Source organism: Dromiciops gliroides, chromosome 3 (genome assembly GCF_019393635.1).
Source record: "Dromiciops gliroides isolate mDroGli1 chromosome 3, mDroGli1.pri, whole genome shotgun sequence".
NCBI classification, from domain to species: domain Eukaryota; kingdom Metazoa; phylum Chordata; class Mammalia; order Microbiotheria; family Microbiotheriidae; genus Dromiciops; species Dromiciops gliroides.
The window spans coordinates 105,336,376-105,355,148 of record NC_057863.1 but is presented as its reverse complement, the minus strand read 5'-3'; the positions used below and the strand labels follow the sequence as shown (position 1 = coordinate 105,355,148).

Here is an 18,773-nt window from a genome sequence, read left to right as displayed (position 1 = left end):
GGCAGTGGTTGCTGAAAGCTGGAGTGACTGGCAAAAATTGACTTTCATGAAAAATTTCTCTATAGTGTGTGATACTGTTTGATAGCATTTTACCCACAGTAGAACTTCTTTCAGAATCCTCTCAAACCCTGCTGCTGCTTTATCAACTGAATACATAATATTCTTCAATATTGTTGTGTTTCAGGAAATAAGGAAGCCTGAGGAGGGGGAGAGTGAAGGGGGACAGCTGGTTAGTGGAGCAGTCAGAATACACACATTGATTAAGTTCACTGTCTTATATGGGCACAGGTTTGTGGTGGCCCAAAACAGTTGTAATAGTTAAGATCAAAGATCACTGTTCACAGATCACTGTAACAAATATAATAATGATGAAAAGTTTGAATTATTGTGAGAATTACCAAAATGTGACACAGACATGATGTGAGCATATGCTGTTGGAAAAATGGCACTGATAGACTTGCTTGAAGCAGGGTTGTCATAAATCTTCAATTTGTAAAAAACTCATTATCTGTGAAGCACAATAAATTGAAGTGCAATAAAACAAAGTATGCCTATATGTTATAACTTGTTCAGTCACTCATTAATTGAAGGGCACTCCCTCAGATTCCTGTATTTTACTCCTCAAAAAAGAACTATAAATGTTTTTGTACAGTCTTAGATTTTGTTTTGCTTAGGACTAATTCCCTCCCTTAAACTATCCTCCTTAGAGGTTTCCCTTCTCCTTTCCTCTTCTGTTTTCCTGTTAAGTAAAATATGTTTCTGTATCCAACTCTGTGTGCTTGTGCTCTCTCCTCTGACCAGTTCATGAGAGTGAGGTTCAAGTGTCAGCAGCTCCCTCAGCCCCTCCTCCTTGTTTGTATAGACATCTGTTTGAACATCTGGATTATGTGAGATAATTTTCCTTACCCTTACTCCCCTTTCTGCCCCTAATATGTTCCTTTTCTCTTCGCTTTCCATTCTACTAGTCTTTTTATCAGGGATATTTAGAAGTCTTTTATTTAATTAAACATCCATTTCCCCCTGTGGCATTGTTTTAGATGGTAAGACTGTATACATGTATGTATGTATCCTTTGACTTCTGGAATATTGGAATATTGTATTCCAAGTTCCTTTCCCAGGGCAGCAAATTTCACCTCAGACACTTAGAGCTGTGTGACCCTGAGCAAGTCACTTAACCCCAATTGCCTTAAACATCCGAGGCCATCTCCAGTCTTTCTTTCCTCCTTTCCTCCCTCCTTCCTTCCTTCCTCTCTTGATGGCTCATGGAGTTGATGGCCTCAAATTGGTCCATTGTAATTTTCAGGGGAATTTGTTGCTTGAACAGGGTTTTGTACCTCTTGTTATTAATTTTCTTTCTAGTTTTTTCTTCAATAGCTCTCATTTATTTTCCAGTTTTTTCCTCTAGCTTTTTTTTATTGATAAAAACATTTTTTAAGTTTTAAAAATACTCTTGCTCCATCTCTTTCAGGAATTGGTTGAATTTTTGCCCAGGCTGTGTTTTTCTTTGAGGTTTTATAGATATTTTGAAGTTATTCTCTTATTCTGGGTTTGTCTTGAGTTTGCCTTCCACCATAATAGCTTTTTATGGTGGAATTCTTTTTCTGTTAGCTCATTCTTTCAACCTACTTCTTGACTTTGAACTGGATATCAGGGCCAGACTCTATATTCCTCTGGAGGGGATATTTGAGCTGGTCCAGCTCTAGCTTTGTTGGAGTATTGAATGTTGTGTTAATATAGAATTTCAGGAACAGATCAGACTGGGGACCTTCAAACTCTCAGTGCTCCAAAAGTGACCTGATTCAGGGCAAAGCCTGATTGCTGTCCCTGTCTTCTGAACTCTGCAAGTTCCTGACTTGGTTTTGGGTATGAACAACAGTAAACTGCTCTTGGAATCAGCTACTCAGGCAGTTGGGAAGCTTTGCCTGTTCAAAATTATACAACTGTGGGAATCCTGCAATTGTTGAGAAACTGGAACTAATACTGTCATTTTGATATTATCGAATATTTGATATGATAGGAAGGAACCTTTCGAAGTCATATGGATCTCCCATCTACTTGCCCAGGGTCACACAGCTAGAAAGTGTCAAGTGTCTGAGGCCAGATTTGAACTCAGGTCCTTCTGAATCCAGGGCCAGTGCTTTATCCACTGTGCCACCTAGCTGCCCCCAAAGATTAAGATACCCTGACCTAGAGGTTTATTTATTTTTATTTTATTTTATTTTTTTGGCTGGGCAATGAGGATTAAGTGACTTGCCCAGGGTCATACAGCTAGTAAGTATCAAGTGGCTGAGGCTGGATTTGAACTCAGGTCCTCCTGAATCCAGAGCTGGTGCTTTATCCACTGTGCCATCTAGCTGCCCCCTCCATCTACTTTTAGGCATAGATCATCTATGAAAATATGGGAAAGTATTTGGTATGGGGCAAGAGCTCTCAAATTGGAATTAGAAGATCTGGGTTTAAATACTTACTCCCCATGTTATACACTTGGGTTTCATTTTCCTTCTTTGCAAAAAAGGTGAATTAGACTAATGAAGACTTCTGAATTCCATTCTAGTTCTAGCGCTATGATCCTATGATTTTCCCTTGGGCTCAGTTTCTTTATTTGTAAAATAAGGGGGTTAAAGTTAGATTATTTCTATGGTCCTTTCCAACCCTAAATTCTGTGATTTTAGATTTATAAGCCATGTCATGTTTGATAGGTTATTTAACTTTTGTGAGTTTCAGTTTCCTAATGTGTAAAATAGGGATATTATACCTACTTTCTACCTCATAGGATTTTGATGTTCAAATGAGAATATGTCTGTAAAGCACTTTATAAAGGTTAAGGACTAAATGTGAGACGCAGTGCTGCTGCTGCTGCTACTATTGCTACTGCTGCTGCTACTACTGCTACTACTACTACTATTCAGGAGGCACAATTATCATTCATGTATTTATTCTTCTATTTTTTTAACACAGTTGGACAGATTTGCCAGCATAAGAATTCCAGGAAGTAAGAAAGAGAGACCTCCATTACTAAACCTGAAGCACACATTTTCTGCAAGCACTGATTGGTCTTCAACACCCTCAGACATGATGGAAAATAATCCTAGACTACTGTCTGAGAAAGAACTCCTGGCGCTTTTTGAAAAAATGATGGTAAGAGTTTACTCTTTGCAAAATGCTTCATTAAAAGCCTTCACATTTTCTTGTGTTAAATGATGTTTTTAGAAATTGTTTGGAGATAGATGCTCTTAACAAAGATGGGGATGGAGGGTAATGTCAGGAGGAATCAGTTGCATAACCTGTATTTTCTAAGATGTGGAACTGTTAGTGCTATAGGTAAGATAATTTATTAGGAAAAATATATGGTGGGACAGTTAAGTGACACAGTGAATAAAGCACAGGCCCTGGATTCAGGAGGACCTGAGTTCAAATCCGACCTCAGACACTTGACACTTACTAGCTGTGCGACCCTGGGCAAGTCACCTAACCCTTTTTGCCCTGCAAAAAAAAATTCATGAAAAAAAAAAAGATATGGGCAGTGGTCATTTATAACTTCCTGCTGAGGGGTTAGTTTAGTGTGTTCTACTGTTCTGTGTTGTGTTGTCCTGGGTTATATATCCAAGACGTGACTGGGAACCTCTGAAGGCTTGTTCGACTTGATTGTTTTGTACTTCTGGGGTTTCATATGAACCCAAATGATACTGCCAGGACTCTAGAAAGCATTGCTAAAGATAAAATCTTGGGTAGGAAATTGAACACCTTTGTGACATAGTTGGTGTATTCATCACAGTTGCTTATTGAAGTTACAAACTTCAGAGTAGAGAGGAAAATTTGGGAAGTAAACAGCTAATTAAGAAGATAGCTGAAGAATGTGATTTGTATTTTGTGTACTATAACTTAAACTATAGATAGAAATGATGGGATTTTCACTAGATATGTAATATACCTAAAAAGGGCTGAAAAAACATATTTCACAATAGTGTTGGAAAGCTTCATACTGTGAAAGAAGGGGAAGGGATAAACTTGCTTATATATATCTACCAATCTAGGTATCAGATTGAGTATGGAGACCTAGAAATACATAGGACAAAAATCCTGTAAAGAAGCAAGTAATGAAACCTCCATGGCCTTTGGTACCTGTATAAATACATGCAAAGTGTAGCTAATAAGCAAGGTAAAATAGAGAGGAATCTTGGTAGAATGGAATCTGGGACAAGTAAAAAATATATATTATTAAAAAATGAAAGAGAAAAGCTGGGGTTGGGGGAGGAGTAGAATAGCATTGTATGCTAAGAGTTCTATTTATATGAGGCAATATAGGAACCAGAGGAGAAGACAATAGAGAGCTCTTAGGGAAGATCGACAGAGGCAAAAATAGTAGACAAATCGTCTCTGAAGTAAATTATAGCCTACCTGTATAGAAAAAGGAAAAGAATTTGGGAAATCAGTTTCAAACCAGGCATCGAGAAATCATATAATAGTGATGGGAGACTTAAGTTGTTCAGACATGATGATGATGATGACAACGATGACAACAAACTGGGGATATATAGATGGTGTTATTATCTACATTTTATAGGTGATGAAACTGAGATACACAGAGTTTAACTGACACAACTAAGTGTTTGAAACCAGATTTGAACTTGGGTTTTCTTGACTCCACATCCAGTGCTTTATACGCTTGATCATCTAGCTGCTCATCATTTTTGGCTTGTTTTAATGAGTTCACATGATTGACATGTACTTTGACTGATCGGTCTCCATGGGTGACCATCTGGTGTGTATCAGTGTATCGCTAGTTTACTAATTGGTCATGCTGATTACTTCTGGAACCATTAAGAATTTTGATATTTTGAATTCACCTACTCTATATTTCATTCAGACTACTATGTTTTCCAGGAAAACATCACTTTGTACTAGCCTTTTATGTTGTACTCTTTTGCCATTTCTAGTGTGAGGCATATGTTGTCAGAATTGTAAATTTGCATCTAGAAGGGACAGTGGATCCTGAATCTGTTTCAGTTTCACTTAATTTTTTTTTCTGAGTGAATAATTCATTAACCCACTGAAGAGACTAGGTATGTCAGAGCCACAGTCAACCAGAAACTATGTACAAAGAGGATTGGAAGTCTAGGGACTTGGGTTTCAACCTCATTACTCCTTGTGTGTCTGTGGACAAGTCAGTCAACTTCTGGTGCTCAGGTACCTCAGATGTAAAATAAGGGAGTTCCACTAGATGATATTTAATATTGTTTTCAGCATTAAAGCCTAGGAACCTATCTGAAGAGTAGTTAGATGATATTTAACAATTATATGTTAATACATTTCTTCTATTTTGTTAATTTCTTCCTTATAATGTATGTAGTTGAATTTTTGGACTTAGAACATCCTTTTGTAGATATATCTGCTTAGTGGCGGCTAGTAGATATATCTGTTGCTTAGTGGCGGCTACATAAAATTCTTAGTACTTGATCTGGACAGAGAGTATGAAAAGGTGAAAAAAGTTTGTTTCAGGATATGCATTGTTGGTCAAGTGTGGAGAATATTTATAAGAGGATGAGAGCTAGGCAACAAAGGTCAACTATATTGCAATTAATATATTCTAAGTGCCAACACTTGCAAAAAGTTTTGTCAAAAGTTATTCCAAATTTTAGCCTTCCTGTTGTCTGTCTTGTGGATATGTTATAATAAAAACATGTGAACAATTTTTGTATCAAATAGTTACCCAAGTATTTCTGAAGACTTGTTTCAAAAATCTAGCTGACTAGGAAAAGTATATCTTCGGTGTGGTAATAATAATAATTTTTTTTCATTTCTTTAAATTTTATTTTTTTATAAACTTACCAAATATCAGTATAGATGATTATTTTATATGCCAAGAACAGAAAAAAACAATGTATATGAAACTGACATTCTTTGTCATAGTTTTTTATAACTACTATTTTAGGGGCAGCTAGGTGGCATAGTGGATAGAGCACTAGCCCTGGATTTAGGAGGACCTGAGTTCAAATCTGGCCTCAGACACTTGACACTTATGAGCTGTGTGACCCTGGGAAAGTCACTTAACCCTCATTGCCCTGCAAACCCCACCCCCCCCCAAAAAAAAACCCAAAACCAAAATATTTTATTTTTCCCCAATTACATGTAAAAATAGTTTTCAATATTCAGTTTCAAATTTTTCTCCCTTCTTTTCCCTCTCCCTTCCTAAAGCCAGCTAGCAATCTGATATAGATAATACATTATTATAATCATGTTAAACATATTTCCACATTAGTGATGTTGTAAGAGAAGAATCAGAACAAAAGGGAAAAAAATCACAAGAAAGAAGAAACAACAACAAAAAAGCAAAAACAAAAGTGAAAATAGTATGCTTCAGTCTGCATTCAGACTCCATAGCTCTTTTTCTGGATGTGGGGAGCATTTTCCATCATAAGTCTTTTGGTATTTTCTTAGATCATTGTATTGCTGAAAGACCTAAGTCTATCACAATTGATAATTACACAGTGTTGTTGATAGTGTATACAATGTTCTCTTGGTTCTGCTCATATCACTCAGCATCAATTCAAGTAAGTCTTCCCAGGTTTTTCTGAAATTTGCTTGCTTGTCATTTCTTTTTTTTTAATCATAAAAGTATTTTATTATTTTCTAGTTATATGTAGAGATAGTTTTCCAAATTTTTTAAAAATAAGATTTCTAGTTTCAAATTTTTCCCCCTCCATCTCTTCCCTGCCCCTTCTCCAAGACAGCAAGCAATCTGATATAGGTTATATATGTACCATCACATTAAACATATTTCTACATTAGTTATACTGTGAAAAAAGAATCAGTGCAAAAGAGAAAAACTTCAAAAAAGAAAAAGAAAAACAAAAAATAGAAATAGTATGGTCCAATCTGTATCTAGATGCCACAGTTCTTTTTTTTCTGGATTTAGAGAGCATTTTCCATCATGAGTCCTTTGGAAGTATCTTGGACCATTATATTGCTGAGAAGAGTCAAGTCTGTCACAGCTGATCATCACACAATTGTAATGATTGGAATGACGCCACCTACTGGAGACTTGCTGTGGAAAGCTCCACCATGAGGAAAATGCCTCAGAGGCATTGTGGCTTTTCCTTGGCGTCAGGAAATGACGTTTGCTCATGGGTGCTGTCTATCAAGGCTACCAGCCAATCAACTTGAGGAGCCTCCTATGGTCTGGGAGGAGACAGGAAGGAGGAAAGGGAGCCTGCGCAGAGAGCGCTGGCCTTTTTGGCTTCCTGACTTGATGGTGGTGGTGGCAGAGGACTTCACAGAAAATTTGAGGAAAGATAGGAATGCCAGGCTGTTAGAATTCTGTTCTCAATCTTTTTCTTTCTATTTTCCAATAAACCCTTAAAAACCTAAACTTGTTTTATCAGTGATTTTTAGTCAGTTTCCCCCAAACTGGGGGAACAGATTAGAATCCACATTTAGAATCTTAAATTACATACAATGTTGTTGATACTGTGTACAATGTTCTCCTGGTTCTGCTCATATCACTCAGCATCAGTTCATGCAAGTCCTTCCAGATTTCTCTGAAATCTGCCTGCTCACTGTTTCTTACAGCACAATAGCATTCCATTACATTCATATACCACAACTTGTTCAGCCATTCCCCAATTGATGGGCATCCCCTCAATTTCCAATTCCTTGCCACCACAAAAAGAGCAGTTATAAATATTTTTGTACATGTGGGCCCTTTTCTCTTTTTTTATGATCTTTTTGGGATACAGACCTAGTAGTGTTATTGCTGGGTCAAAGGGTATGCACAGCTTTATAGCCCTTTGGGCATAGTTCTAAACTACTCTCCTGAATGGTTGGATCAGTTCACAGCTCCACCAACAATGCATTAGTGTTCCAATTTTTCCACAACTTCTCCAACATTTATTATTTTTCTTTTTTGTCATATTAACCAATCTGATAGGTGTCAGGTGGTACCTCAGAGTTGTTTTAATTTGTATTTCTCTAATCAATAGTGATTTAGAGCATTTTTTTCATATGGCAGTAAATAGCCTTGATTTCTTCATCAGAAAACTGCCTGTTTATATCCTTTGACTATTTCTCAATTGGGGAATCACTTGGATTCTTATAAATTTGATTTAGTTCCCTATATATTTTAGAAATGAGGCCTTTATCAGAAGTACTGGTCATAAAAATTGTTTCCCAGCTTTCTGCATCCCTTCTAATTTTGGATGCATTGCTTCTGTTTGTACAAAACCTTTTTAAGTTAATGTAATCAAAATCATCCATTTTGTATTTCATAATATTCTCTGTCTCTTGTTTGGTCATAAACTGTTCTCCTTTCCATAGATCTGAGAGGTAAACGATTCCGTCCTCTCCTAATTTACCTATGGTATCACCTCTTGTCTAAATCATGTGCCCATTTTGACCCTATTTTAGTATAAGGTGTAAGATGTTGGTCTATGCCTAATTCCTGCCATACTATCTTCCAGTTTTCCCAGCAGTTTTTGTCAAATTCTGAGTTCTTATCCCAGAAGCTGGAGTCTTTGGGTTTATCAAACACTACATTACTAATGTCATTTACTACTGTGTCTCCTGTGCCTAGCCTCTTCCATTGATCCTCCACTCTATTTCTTAGCCCATACCAAATAGTTTTGATTACTGCCACTTTATAGTATAGCTTCAGATTTGGTATGGCTAGCCCACCTTCCTGTGCATTTTTTTCAATAGTTCCCTTGATATTCTTGACCTTTTGTTCTTCCAGATGAATTTTGTTAATTCATCTGCACTCCCCTTTCACCTGAATGAGACCGACCTTTCCTGAAGTCTTCTAAATTTTCTCAAGTTTGAAGATTGTGGCTCTGTCTTTTTGTAGGTTCTATAGTTTTAGAATCTGTTTAAAGGCTTGATTTAATGTTCTCTTTGAGGGAACCACAGGAGAGCTCAGGCAACTTCCTGGCTTCTCTCTGCCATCTAGTGTTCCCCTGTTCATTTCTTACAGCATAATAGTATTCCATTACATTCATATACCACAACTTGTTCAGCCATTCCCCAATTGATGAGCATCCTCTTGATTTCCAGTTCTTTGCCACCACAAGAAGAATAGCTATTTGTACATGAGGGTCCTTTTTCCTTTTTTTATGATCTCTTTGGGATATAGACCTAGTAGTGGTATTGATTGGGTCAACAGGTATGCACAGTGTTATAGCCTTTTGTGAATGTTTCCACATTGCTCTCCAGAATGGTTGAATCAGTTCACAACTCCACCAACATTAGTGTTCTAAATTTTTAAAATATCTTCAACATTTATCATTTTCCTTTTTTGTTATATTATCCCAACTGATAGGTGTGAGGTGGTACCTCAGAGTAGTTTTAATTTGCATTTCTCTACTCAATAGTGATTGGGAACATTTTTTTTTTATGAGATATTTTATTTTTTCCGTTACATGTAAAGATAGTTCTCAACTTTTGTTTATACATGCTTTACAATTTCAGATTTTTCTCCCTCCCTCCCCTCCCTCCCCCCCTCCCCTAGACAGCAGGTAATCTGATATAGGTTATATCTATATATCTCTATACATATACATATAGATATATATATATACACACACATATATACACATAATAACATTAATCCTATTTCTGCATTAATCCTGTTACAAGAGAAAGAATCAGAGCAGTGATGCAAAACCTCAAAATAGAAAAAAAACCCAACAGCACCCAAAACAAAAGAAATAATATGGTTCAATCAGCATCTATACTCCACAGTTCTTTCTTTCTTTTTTTTTCTTGGATTTGGAGATCCTCTTCTATCATGAGTTCCCTGGAACTCTTCTGTACCATTGCATTGGTGAGAAGAATATAGTCCATCACAGTAGGTCAACACTCAATGTTGATGATACTGTGTACAATGTTCTTCTGGTTCTGCTCATCTCACTCATCATCAGCTCATGCAAGACCCTCCAGGTTTCTCTGAACTCTTCCTGCTCATCATTTCTTACAGCACAATAGTATTCCATTGTATTCATATACCACAACTTGTCCAGCCATTCCCCAATTGATGGGCACCCCCTCAACTTCCAATTCCTTGCTACCACGTAAAGAGCAGCTATAAATATTTTTGTACATGTGGGTCCCTTTCCCCCTTCCATGATTTCTTTGGGCAAAAGACCTAAAAGTGGGATTGCTGGGTCAAAGGGTATGCACAGCTTTATCGCCCTTTGGGCATAATTCCAAATTGCTCTCCAGAATGGTTGGATCAGCTCACAGCTCCACCAACAATGCATTAGTGTTCCAATTTTCCCACAGCCTCTCCAACATTTATTATCTTCCTTTTTTGTCATTTTAGCCAATCTGATAGGTGTCAGGTGGTACCTCAGAGTTGTTTTAATTTGCATCTCTCTAATCATTAGAGATTTAGAGCATTTTTTCATATGGGAATAGATAGCTTTGGTTTCTTCATCAGAAAACTGCCTGTTCATATCCTTTGACCATTTCTCAATTGGGGAATGACTTGGATTCTTATAAATTTGATTTAATTCCCTATATATTTTAGAGATGAGGCCTTTATCAGAAGCACTGGCCTCAAAAATTGTTTCCCAGCTTTCTGCCTCCCTTCTAATTTTGGATGCATTGCTTCTGTTTGTACAAAAATTTTTTAATTTAATATAATCAAAATCATCCATTTTGCATTTTATAATATACTCTATCTCATGTTTGGTCAAAAACTGTTCTCCTTTCCAAAGATCTGATAGGTAGACTATTCCTTTCTCTCCTAATTTGCCTATGGTATCACCTCTTATGTCTAAATCATGTATCCATTTTGACCTTATTTTAGTATAAGGTGTAAGATGTTGGTCTAAGCCTAATTTCTGCCATACTATCTTCCAGTTTTCCCAGCAGTTTTTGTCAAATACTGAGTTCCTATCCCAGAAGCTGGAGTCTTTGGGTTTATCAAACACTACATTACTAGTGTCATTTACTACTGCATTTCCTGAGCCTAGCCTATTCCATTGATCTACCACTCTATTTTTTAGCCAGTACCAGATAGTTTTGATGACTGCCGCTTTATAGTAAAGCTCCAGGTTTGGTACCGCTAACCCACCTTCCTGTGCATTTTTTTTCATTATTTCCCTGGATATTCTTGATTTTTTGTTTTTCCAGATGAATTTTGTTATTATTTTTTCTAGCTGTATAAAATAATTTTTAGGTAGCCTGATTGGTATGGCACTGAATAAGTAAATTAATTTAGGCAGTATTGTCATTTTTACTATATTAGCTCTGCCTATCCATGAGCAATTGATATCTTTCCAATTATTTAGATCTGATTTGATTTGTGTGAAGAGTGTTTGGTAGTTGTGTTCATAGAGTTCCTGGGTTTGTCTTGGCAAGTATACTCCCAAGTATTTTATATTACCTACCGTTACTTTAAATGGAATTTCTCTTTCTATCTCTTGCTGCTGGACTTTGTTGGTCGTGTATAGAAATGCTGATGATTTATGTGGATTTATTTTATATCCTGCTACTTTGCTAAAGTTGTTAATTGTTTCAAGTAATTTTTGACTTGATTCTCGAGGATTCCTTAAGTATACCATCATATCATCTGCAAAGAGTGATAGTTTTGTTTCCTCCTTGCCTATTCTAATTCCTTTAATTCTTTTCTCTTCTCTGATTGCTAAAGCTAACATTTCTAGGACAATATTAAATAATAGGGGTGATAATGGACATCCCTGTTTCACCCCTGATCTTATTGGGAAGGCCTCTAATTTATCTCCATTGCATATAATACTTGCTGATGGCTTTAGGTAGATACTGTTTATTATTCTAAGGAAAGCTCCCCCTATTCCTAAACTCTCTAGTGTTTTTATTAGGAATGGGTGCTGTACTTTGTCAAAAGCTTTCTCTGCATCTATTGAGATAATCATATGATTTTGGTTGGTTTTCTTATTGATGTTGTTGATTATGTTAATAGTTTTCCTAATGTTGAACCAGCCCTGCATTCCTGGTATAAATCCCACCTGGTCATAGTGTATTATCCTGGTGATCACTTGCTGTAATCTCCTTGCTAATATCTTATTTAAGATTTTAGCATCAATATTCATTAGGGAAATTGGTCTATAATTTTCTTTCTCTGTTTTTGCTTTGCCTGGTTTTGGTATCACCACCATATTTGTGTCATAAAACGAATTTGGTAGAACTCCTTCTTCACCTATTTTTCCAAATAATTTGTATAATATTGGAATTAATTGTTCTTTAAATGTTTGGTAAAATTCACCCGTAAACCCATCTGGCCCTGGGGATTTTTTCTTAGGGAGTTCATTAATAGCTTGTTCAATTTCTTTTTCTAATATGGGTTTATTTAAGGATTTTATTTCCTCTTCAGTTAACCTGGGCAGTTTGTATTTTTGTAAATATTCATCCATTTCATTTAGATTGTCAAATTTATTGGCATACAGTTGGGCAAAATATTTCCTAATTATTGCTTTAATTTCCACTTCATTGGTGGTAACATCACCCTTTTCATTTTTGATACTGGTAATTTGGTTTTCTTCTTTCTTTTTTTAAATCAAATTAACCAGTATTTTATCTATTTTATTGGTTTTTTCATAAAACCAGCTCTTAGTTTTATTGATTAATTCTATAGTTTTTTTGCTTTCAGTCTTATTGATTTCTCCTTTAATTTTCAGGATCTCTAATTTAGTGTCTAATTGGGGATTTCTAATTTGTTCTTTTTCTAACTTTTTAAGTTGCATGCCCAATTCATTAATCTCCTCTTTCTCTTTCTTATTCATGTAAGCATTTAGAGCTATAAATTTTCCCCTAAGCACTGCTTTGGCTGCATCCCATAGATTTTGGTATGTTGTCTCATTATTGTCATTCTCTTGGATAAAGTTATTGATTGTTTCTATGATTTCTTGTTTGGCCCATTCATTCTTTAGAATGAAATTATTTAGTTTCCAATTGATTTTCATTCTACTTTTCCCTGGCTCTTTCTTACATGTAATTTTTATTGCATCATGATCTGAGAAGGATGCATTTACTATTTCTGCCTTTCTACATTTGACTATGATGTTTTTGTGCCCTAATACATGGTCAATTTTTGAAAATGTGCCATGTACTGCTGAGAAAAAGGTATATTCCTTTCTATCCCCATTCAATTTTCTCCAGACATCTATCATGTCTAACTTTTCTAGTAATCTATTCACCTCTTTCACTTCTTTCTTATTTATTTTTTGGCTAGATTTATCTAATTCTGAGAGGGGGAGATTCAGATCCCCCACTAGTATAGTATTACTATCTAATTCCTCTTGTAACTCATTTAACTTCTCCTCTAAGAACTTGGATGCTATACCACTTGGCGCATACATATTCAATATTGATATTACTTCATTATCTATAGTACCTTTAAGTAAGATGTAATTTCCTTCCTTATCTCTTTTAATGAGATCTATTTTTGCCTGCACTTTGTCTGAGATAAGGATTGCTACCCCTGCCTTTTTTACTTTAGCTGAGGCATAATATATTCTGCTCCAGCCTTTTACCTTTACTCTGTGTGTATCTCTCTGCTTCAAATGTGTTTCTTGTAAACAGCATATTGTAGGGTTCTGGTTTTTAATCCACTCTGCAATTCGCTTCCGTTTTATAGCAGAGTTCATCCCATTCACATTCACAGTTATTATTACTGACTGTCTATTCCCCTCCATTCTATTTACCCCCTTTGTACTTTTCCCCCCTTCTTTCACCCTATTCCTCCTCACCAACATTTTACTTCTTACCCCTGCCTCCCCCAATCTGCCCTCCCTTTTTATCACCCCCCTCTCTTTTCTTTACCCTTTTCTCCCTTGCTTTTGTCCTCCCTTCTATCAGTCCCCCCTTTCCCTTCCCCTTTTGTTTCCCTAAAGAATGAGTTAAGTTTCTTTATCCCAATGAACGTATATGTTATTCCCTCTTTGAGTCAAATCTAATGAGAATAGGGTTGAAACCATGTTCCCCCCTCCTTTCTTTCCCTCTATTATAATAGGTTTTTTTCCACCTCTTCATATGATATAATTCATCCCATTCCACCTCCCCTTTCCTCTCCTCCCCATAGACTCCCTTTTTATCCCCTTAATTCTTTTGTATCATCACATCAAAGACAATTTATATTTATACCCTCTATATAAAGTCCTTCTCTCTGCCCAAATACATTTACAGTTCTTAAGAGTTATGAGTATTATCTTCCTGTGTAGGGATATAAACAGTTTAACCTAATAGGGTAACTTTTTTTTTCCCCTCTGTTTACCTTTTTAAACTTCTCTTGAGTCTTGTATGTTGAGATCAAATTTTCTATTCAGTTCTGGTCTTTTCACCAGGAAAGATTGAAAGTCCCCAATGTCATTAAATGTCCATCTTTTCCCCTGAAAGAAAATGCGCATTTTTGCTGGGTAATAGATTCTCAGCTGCAATCCAATCTCCTTTGCCTTCCGGAATATCATATTCCAAGCCTTGCGGTCCTTTAACGTTGAAGCTGCCAGGTCCTGAGCAATCCTGACTGTGGCTCCATGATATTTAAATTGCTTCTTTCTGGCTGCTTGGAGTATTTTCTCCTTCACCTGATAATTCTGGAATTTGGCTACAATATTCCTTGGAGTTTTCCTTTTGGGGTCTCTTTCAGGAGGTGATCGATGGATTCTTTCAATGATGATTTTATCCTCTGATTCTATGATATCAGGGCAGTTCTCCTTAATAATTTCCTGGAATATGGTATCTAGATTCTTTTTCTGGTCATGGCTTTCAGGCAGTCCAATGATTCTCAAATTGTCTCTCCTCAATCTGTTTTCCAGATCAGTTGTCTTTCCAATGAGGTATTTCACATTTTCTTCTATTTTTTCATTTTTTTTATTCTGCTTGACTGATTCTTGGTGTCTCATGGATTCCTTTTCTTCCAACTGTCCCACTTTAATTTTTAAGGCACTGTTTTCTTCAGTGAGATTATGCACCTTTTTTTCCATTTGGCTAAGTGAATTTTTTAAGGTATTGTTTTCTTCAGTGAGATTATGTACCTTTTTTTCCATTTGGCTAAGTGAATTTTTTAAGGTATTGTTTTCTTCAGTGAGATTATGCAGCTTTTTTTCCATTTGGCCAAATGAATTTTTTAAGGCTTTGTTTTCTTCAGCTTCCTTTTCCAAGCTGCTGATTCTTTTTTCATAGTTTTTTTGTTTTGCTTTCATTTCTCTCCCCATTTTTTCTTCTACCTCTTGCAATTGATTTTTAAAATCCTTTTTGAGCTCTTCCAGGAAGGCTTTTTGTTCTTGCGACCAATTCACCTTCCCTTGTGAGGCTTCAGATGTAGACAATTTGAGGCTATTGTCCTCATCTGAGTTTGTGTTGGCTTCTTTCCTATTGATACAGAAGCTCTCAATGGAGAGGGCTCTTTTTTGCTTCTTACTCATTATTGCAGCTTATTTATTTATTCTTTAAGTTGAGGTCTGCTCTGGGGGCACCAGGGTCCCTGTTTTGGGCTTCTTGTGCAGGTGTATAGGTGCTGTGTAACAGGGCTTTTACTCTGAGGCCTTTATGGTGTGTGGAGATGCCCCGCCCTGCACTTCCTGTATGATTGTGCTTGGCCAGCCAGGCGCCAGACCCCGGCGTCTGATCCCGCCGTTCGTGGCCCTCTCGGCCGGTGCAGGTAAGTTTTTCCACTGTCCTTCTTGGCCACCAGATTTTTGAACCAGGTTCCGGGAGCCTCAGTTGTTCGGCTGTGGCCCGCAGCTCCTGCTGACTTGCCCCGACCCCCTCGGCCCTGGGTTGCTGCCCTGCGCTGGGCCTCCCTTTTGCCCGAGTCAGACCGACCTTTTCCTGAAGTCTTCTAAATTATCTCTGGTTGGAGGACTGTGTCTCTCTGTCTCTTTGCAGGTTTTGTAGTTTCAGAATCCGTCCAGAGGCTTGATTTAATGTTCGTTTTGAGGGAACAGAAGGAGAGCTCAGGCAGCTTGCTGCTTCCTCTCCGCCATCTTGGCTCCGCCCCTCGGGAACATTTTTTAATATGATTGTAGATAGCTTTAATTTCTTCCTCTGAAAACTGCCTATTTACATTCTTTGACCATTTCTCAGCTGGGGAATGACTTGTATTCAGTTCTCTATATATTTGAGAAATGAAGCCTTTGTCGGAAACACCAGCTGTAAAAATTGTTTCACAGTTTTCTGTTTTCCTTCTGTCTAATCTTGGTTGTATTGGTTTTGTTTGTGCAAAACCCTTTTAATTTAATGTAATCAAAATGATCCATTTTGCATCTCATAATGTTCTCTATCTCATCTTTAGTCATAAATTCTTCCCCTCTCCATAGATGTGACAGACAAACTATCCTTTTCTCTTCAAATTTGCCTATGGCATCATCTTTCTTTTCTTTTTCTTTTTCTTTTTTTTTGGTGAGGCAATTGGGGTTAAGTGACTTGCCTAGGGTCACAGCTAGTAAGTGTTGAGTGTCCAGGGCCAGTGCTTTATCCACTGAGCCACCTAGCTGCCCTCTGGTATCATCTTTATGTCTAAATCATGTATCCATTTTGACCTTACTTTGGTTTGTGGTGTAAGATGTTGGTCTATGTTTAGTTTCTGCTGTACTATTTTTTGGCAAAGTTTTTTTTAAACAATGTGAATATTAATTTTATCACAAAAGTAACAATATGGAGAGCCAGAATAATGGATAGAGCTCTGACCTTGAAATAAGGAAAATCTCATTGAAGTCCTTTTGTCATGCCTACTGGCATGATGTACATGATGATGATGCACAAATCGGTTAATCTTTTAGTACTACTGGAAACTTAGACTGTAAGTTGAAAATTAGGTATTTACCTGTATTGATAGGGGGAGGTACTTCACCAAGAGTTTTCTCCATGCTGTCTCTGTGTAGTGTTCTCTTGGTTCTGCTCATTTCCCAATACATCATTTCATACATGTCTTTCCAAGTTTTTTTGAAGTCATCCTGAAAATAATGAACCATTTCTCTACATCCTTTTCTGAACTTCACTGTACTCTCTTCTCTGAATTTTTTGAATGATTCATTAATACTTTTCAATTCCTTTTTCCATCACTATTACTTCCTTCTCACTCTCTATCCTCTCGTTCTAATCCCCAAGAGAAGCTTTCCTTTGTGTATATATACAGATATATGGAATAAAATTTAAAAAAATCCATATAGGCTGTATCTGAAAATGGACATCTTCAGCACCTCTAGTTCATTAGCTTTTTGCTCAGGCTTGGGAACAGTGTTTCATTCTCAGGCTTCTGAAATCATAATTGATCATTGCTTTCATTGGTGTTCTTAAGACTTTCTACATGGTTTTCTTTTATGTTCTTGTTGTCATTGTATAAATTGTTCTCTTAGTTCTGCTCACTTCACTCTGCATATAAATATTCTCACATTTCTCTGAATCCACCCCTTTCATCATATATTATGGCCCAATATTTCATTAATGTATTGCATAAATGGTTCAATCATTCCTCAATTGATGGCCACTGCTTTAGTATTCAGTTCTTTGCTGCAACAAAAATTGCTTCCCTAAATATTTTTTACATGTGAACATTTGACTTCTTTAGGGGTATATGCCTTGTCGCTCTATTGTTATGTTAAAAATCACATTAAAATGATTTTTTAGGTACAGTGTTAAATTGATTTCCTGAACGTTTGGACTTATTCACAACTACACAGACCATGAATAATGTCTTTCTTCCCATAGTCCCTCCAACAATGGTCTTTTTTTTGGGGGTGGGGTGGGGGGTGGAGGAACATTTTTTCAGGCTGATGTGCATTTATTATTAATGATTTGGAGCATTTTTTAAATCTGTTGATAGCTGGTTTTTCTTCTTTTGAAAAGTGTTCCTTTCTTTTGACCATTTGTCTATTGGAGAAAACCTTCCTTGGAATAAGCTTCACATAAATGTAGTTTTTGTAGCATGTTATATACTCCATATCTATAAGGTAATTAAGCTTCACGAATGATTTCTTATTTAAATTTTGTACTCACCTTGGACTTACGAAGCAGTAGGTGATCAATAAGTATTTTTTGTAGAAATATATTGAGGAAGTGAGAAACAAAAGAATTAAAATGCAGATGGGGTGTTCTGCTATAATGCAGTATTTGTTCTTTTAGTCTTCTAAACTCCCCCTTTAAAAAAAAAGCACCATTGTCAAACAATACTTCCTCTATCTTATACTTGTAAAGGTTTTTAAAATTAAATTTGATAGGGGCAGCTAGATGGCGCAGTGGATAGAGCACCGACCCTGGATTCAGGAGTACCTGAGTTCAAATCCGGCCTCAGACACTTAACACTTACTAGCTGTGTGACCCTGGGCAAGTCACTTAACCCCAATTGCCTCACTTAAAAAAAAATTAAATTTGATTTAACATGATGTCAAGTTCTTTAAAAAATTTTTTTAAAATCCTGACTCTTATCCATTTTGTTAACTGTGCTCCCAGCTTTGTGTTAGCTATTTCTTCCAACTTTGTGTTATTTTCATATTTGACCAACAAGCCAAATTGATGTGTTAGTCAGATATATAGTCACCTGTAACAGCTAGGTGGTACAGTGGATAGAGTACTGGGTTTGGAGTCAGGAATACGTGAGTTCAAATCTAGCCACAGACACTTACTAGATGTGTAATCCTGCGTAAGTCATTTAACCTCTTCCTGCCACATTTCTTCAGCTGTAAACTGGGGACAATACAACAGCACCTCCTTCCTGGGATTGTAGTGAGATGAGATATTTGTAAAGCATTTGGTACAGGGCTGTGCACATAGTCATTTAAAAATGCTTGTTTCCTTACAGGTAT

At 36.7% G+C, this 18,773-nt stretch overlaps 1 protein-coding gene across 1 annotated transcript in view; it reads left to right on the top strand.

Annotated features, from left to right (window-relative positions):
• The window catches only part of DIAPH3 (diaphanous related formin 3), a 449,127-nt gene that overhangs the window by 53,095 nt on the left and 377,259 nt on the right, over positions 1-18,773 (top strand). The window contains 1 exon segment of the mRNA XM_043995139.1: positions 2,959-3,138. Within this exon segment, the coding sequence (XP_043851074.1) occupies positions 3,073-3,138 (66 nt within the window). The 5' untranslated portion in view covers positions 2,959-3,072.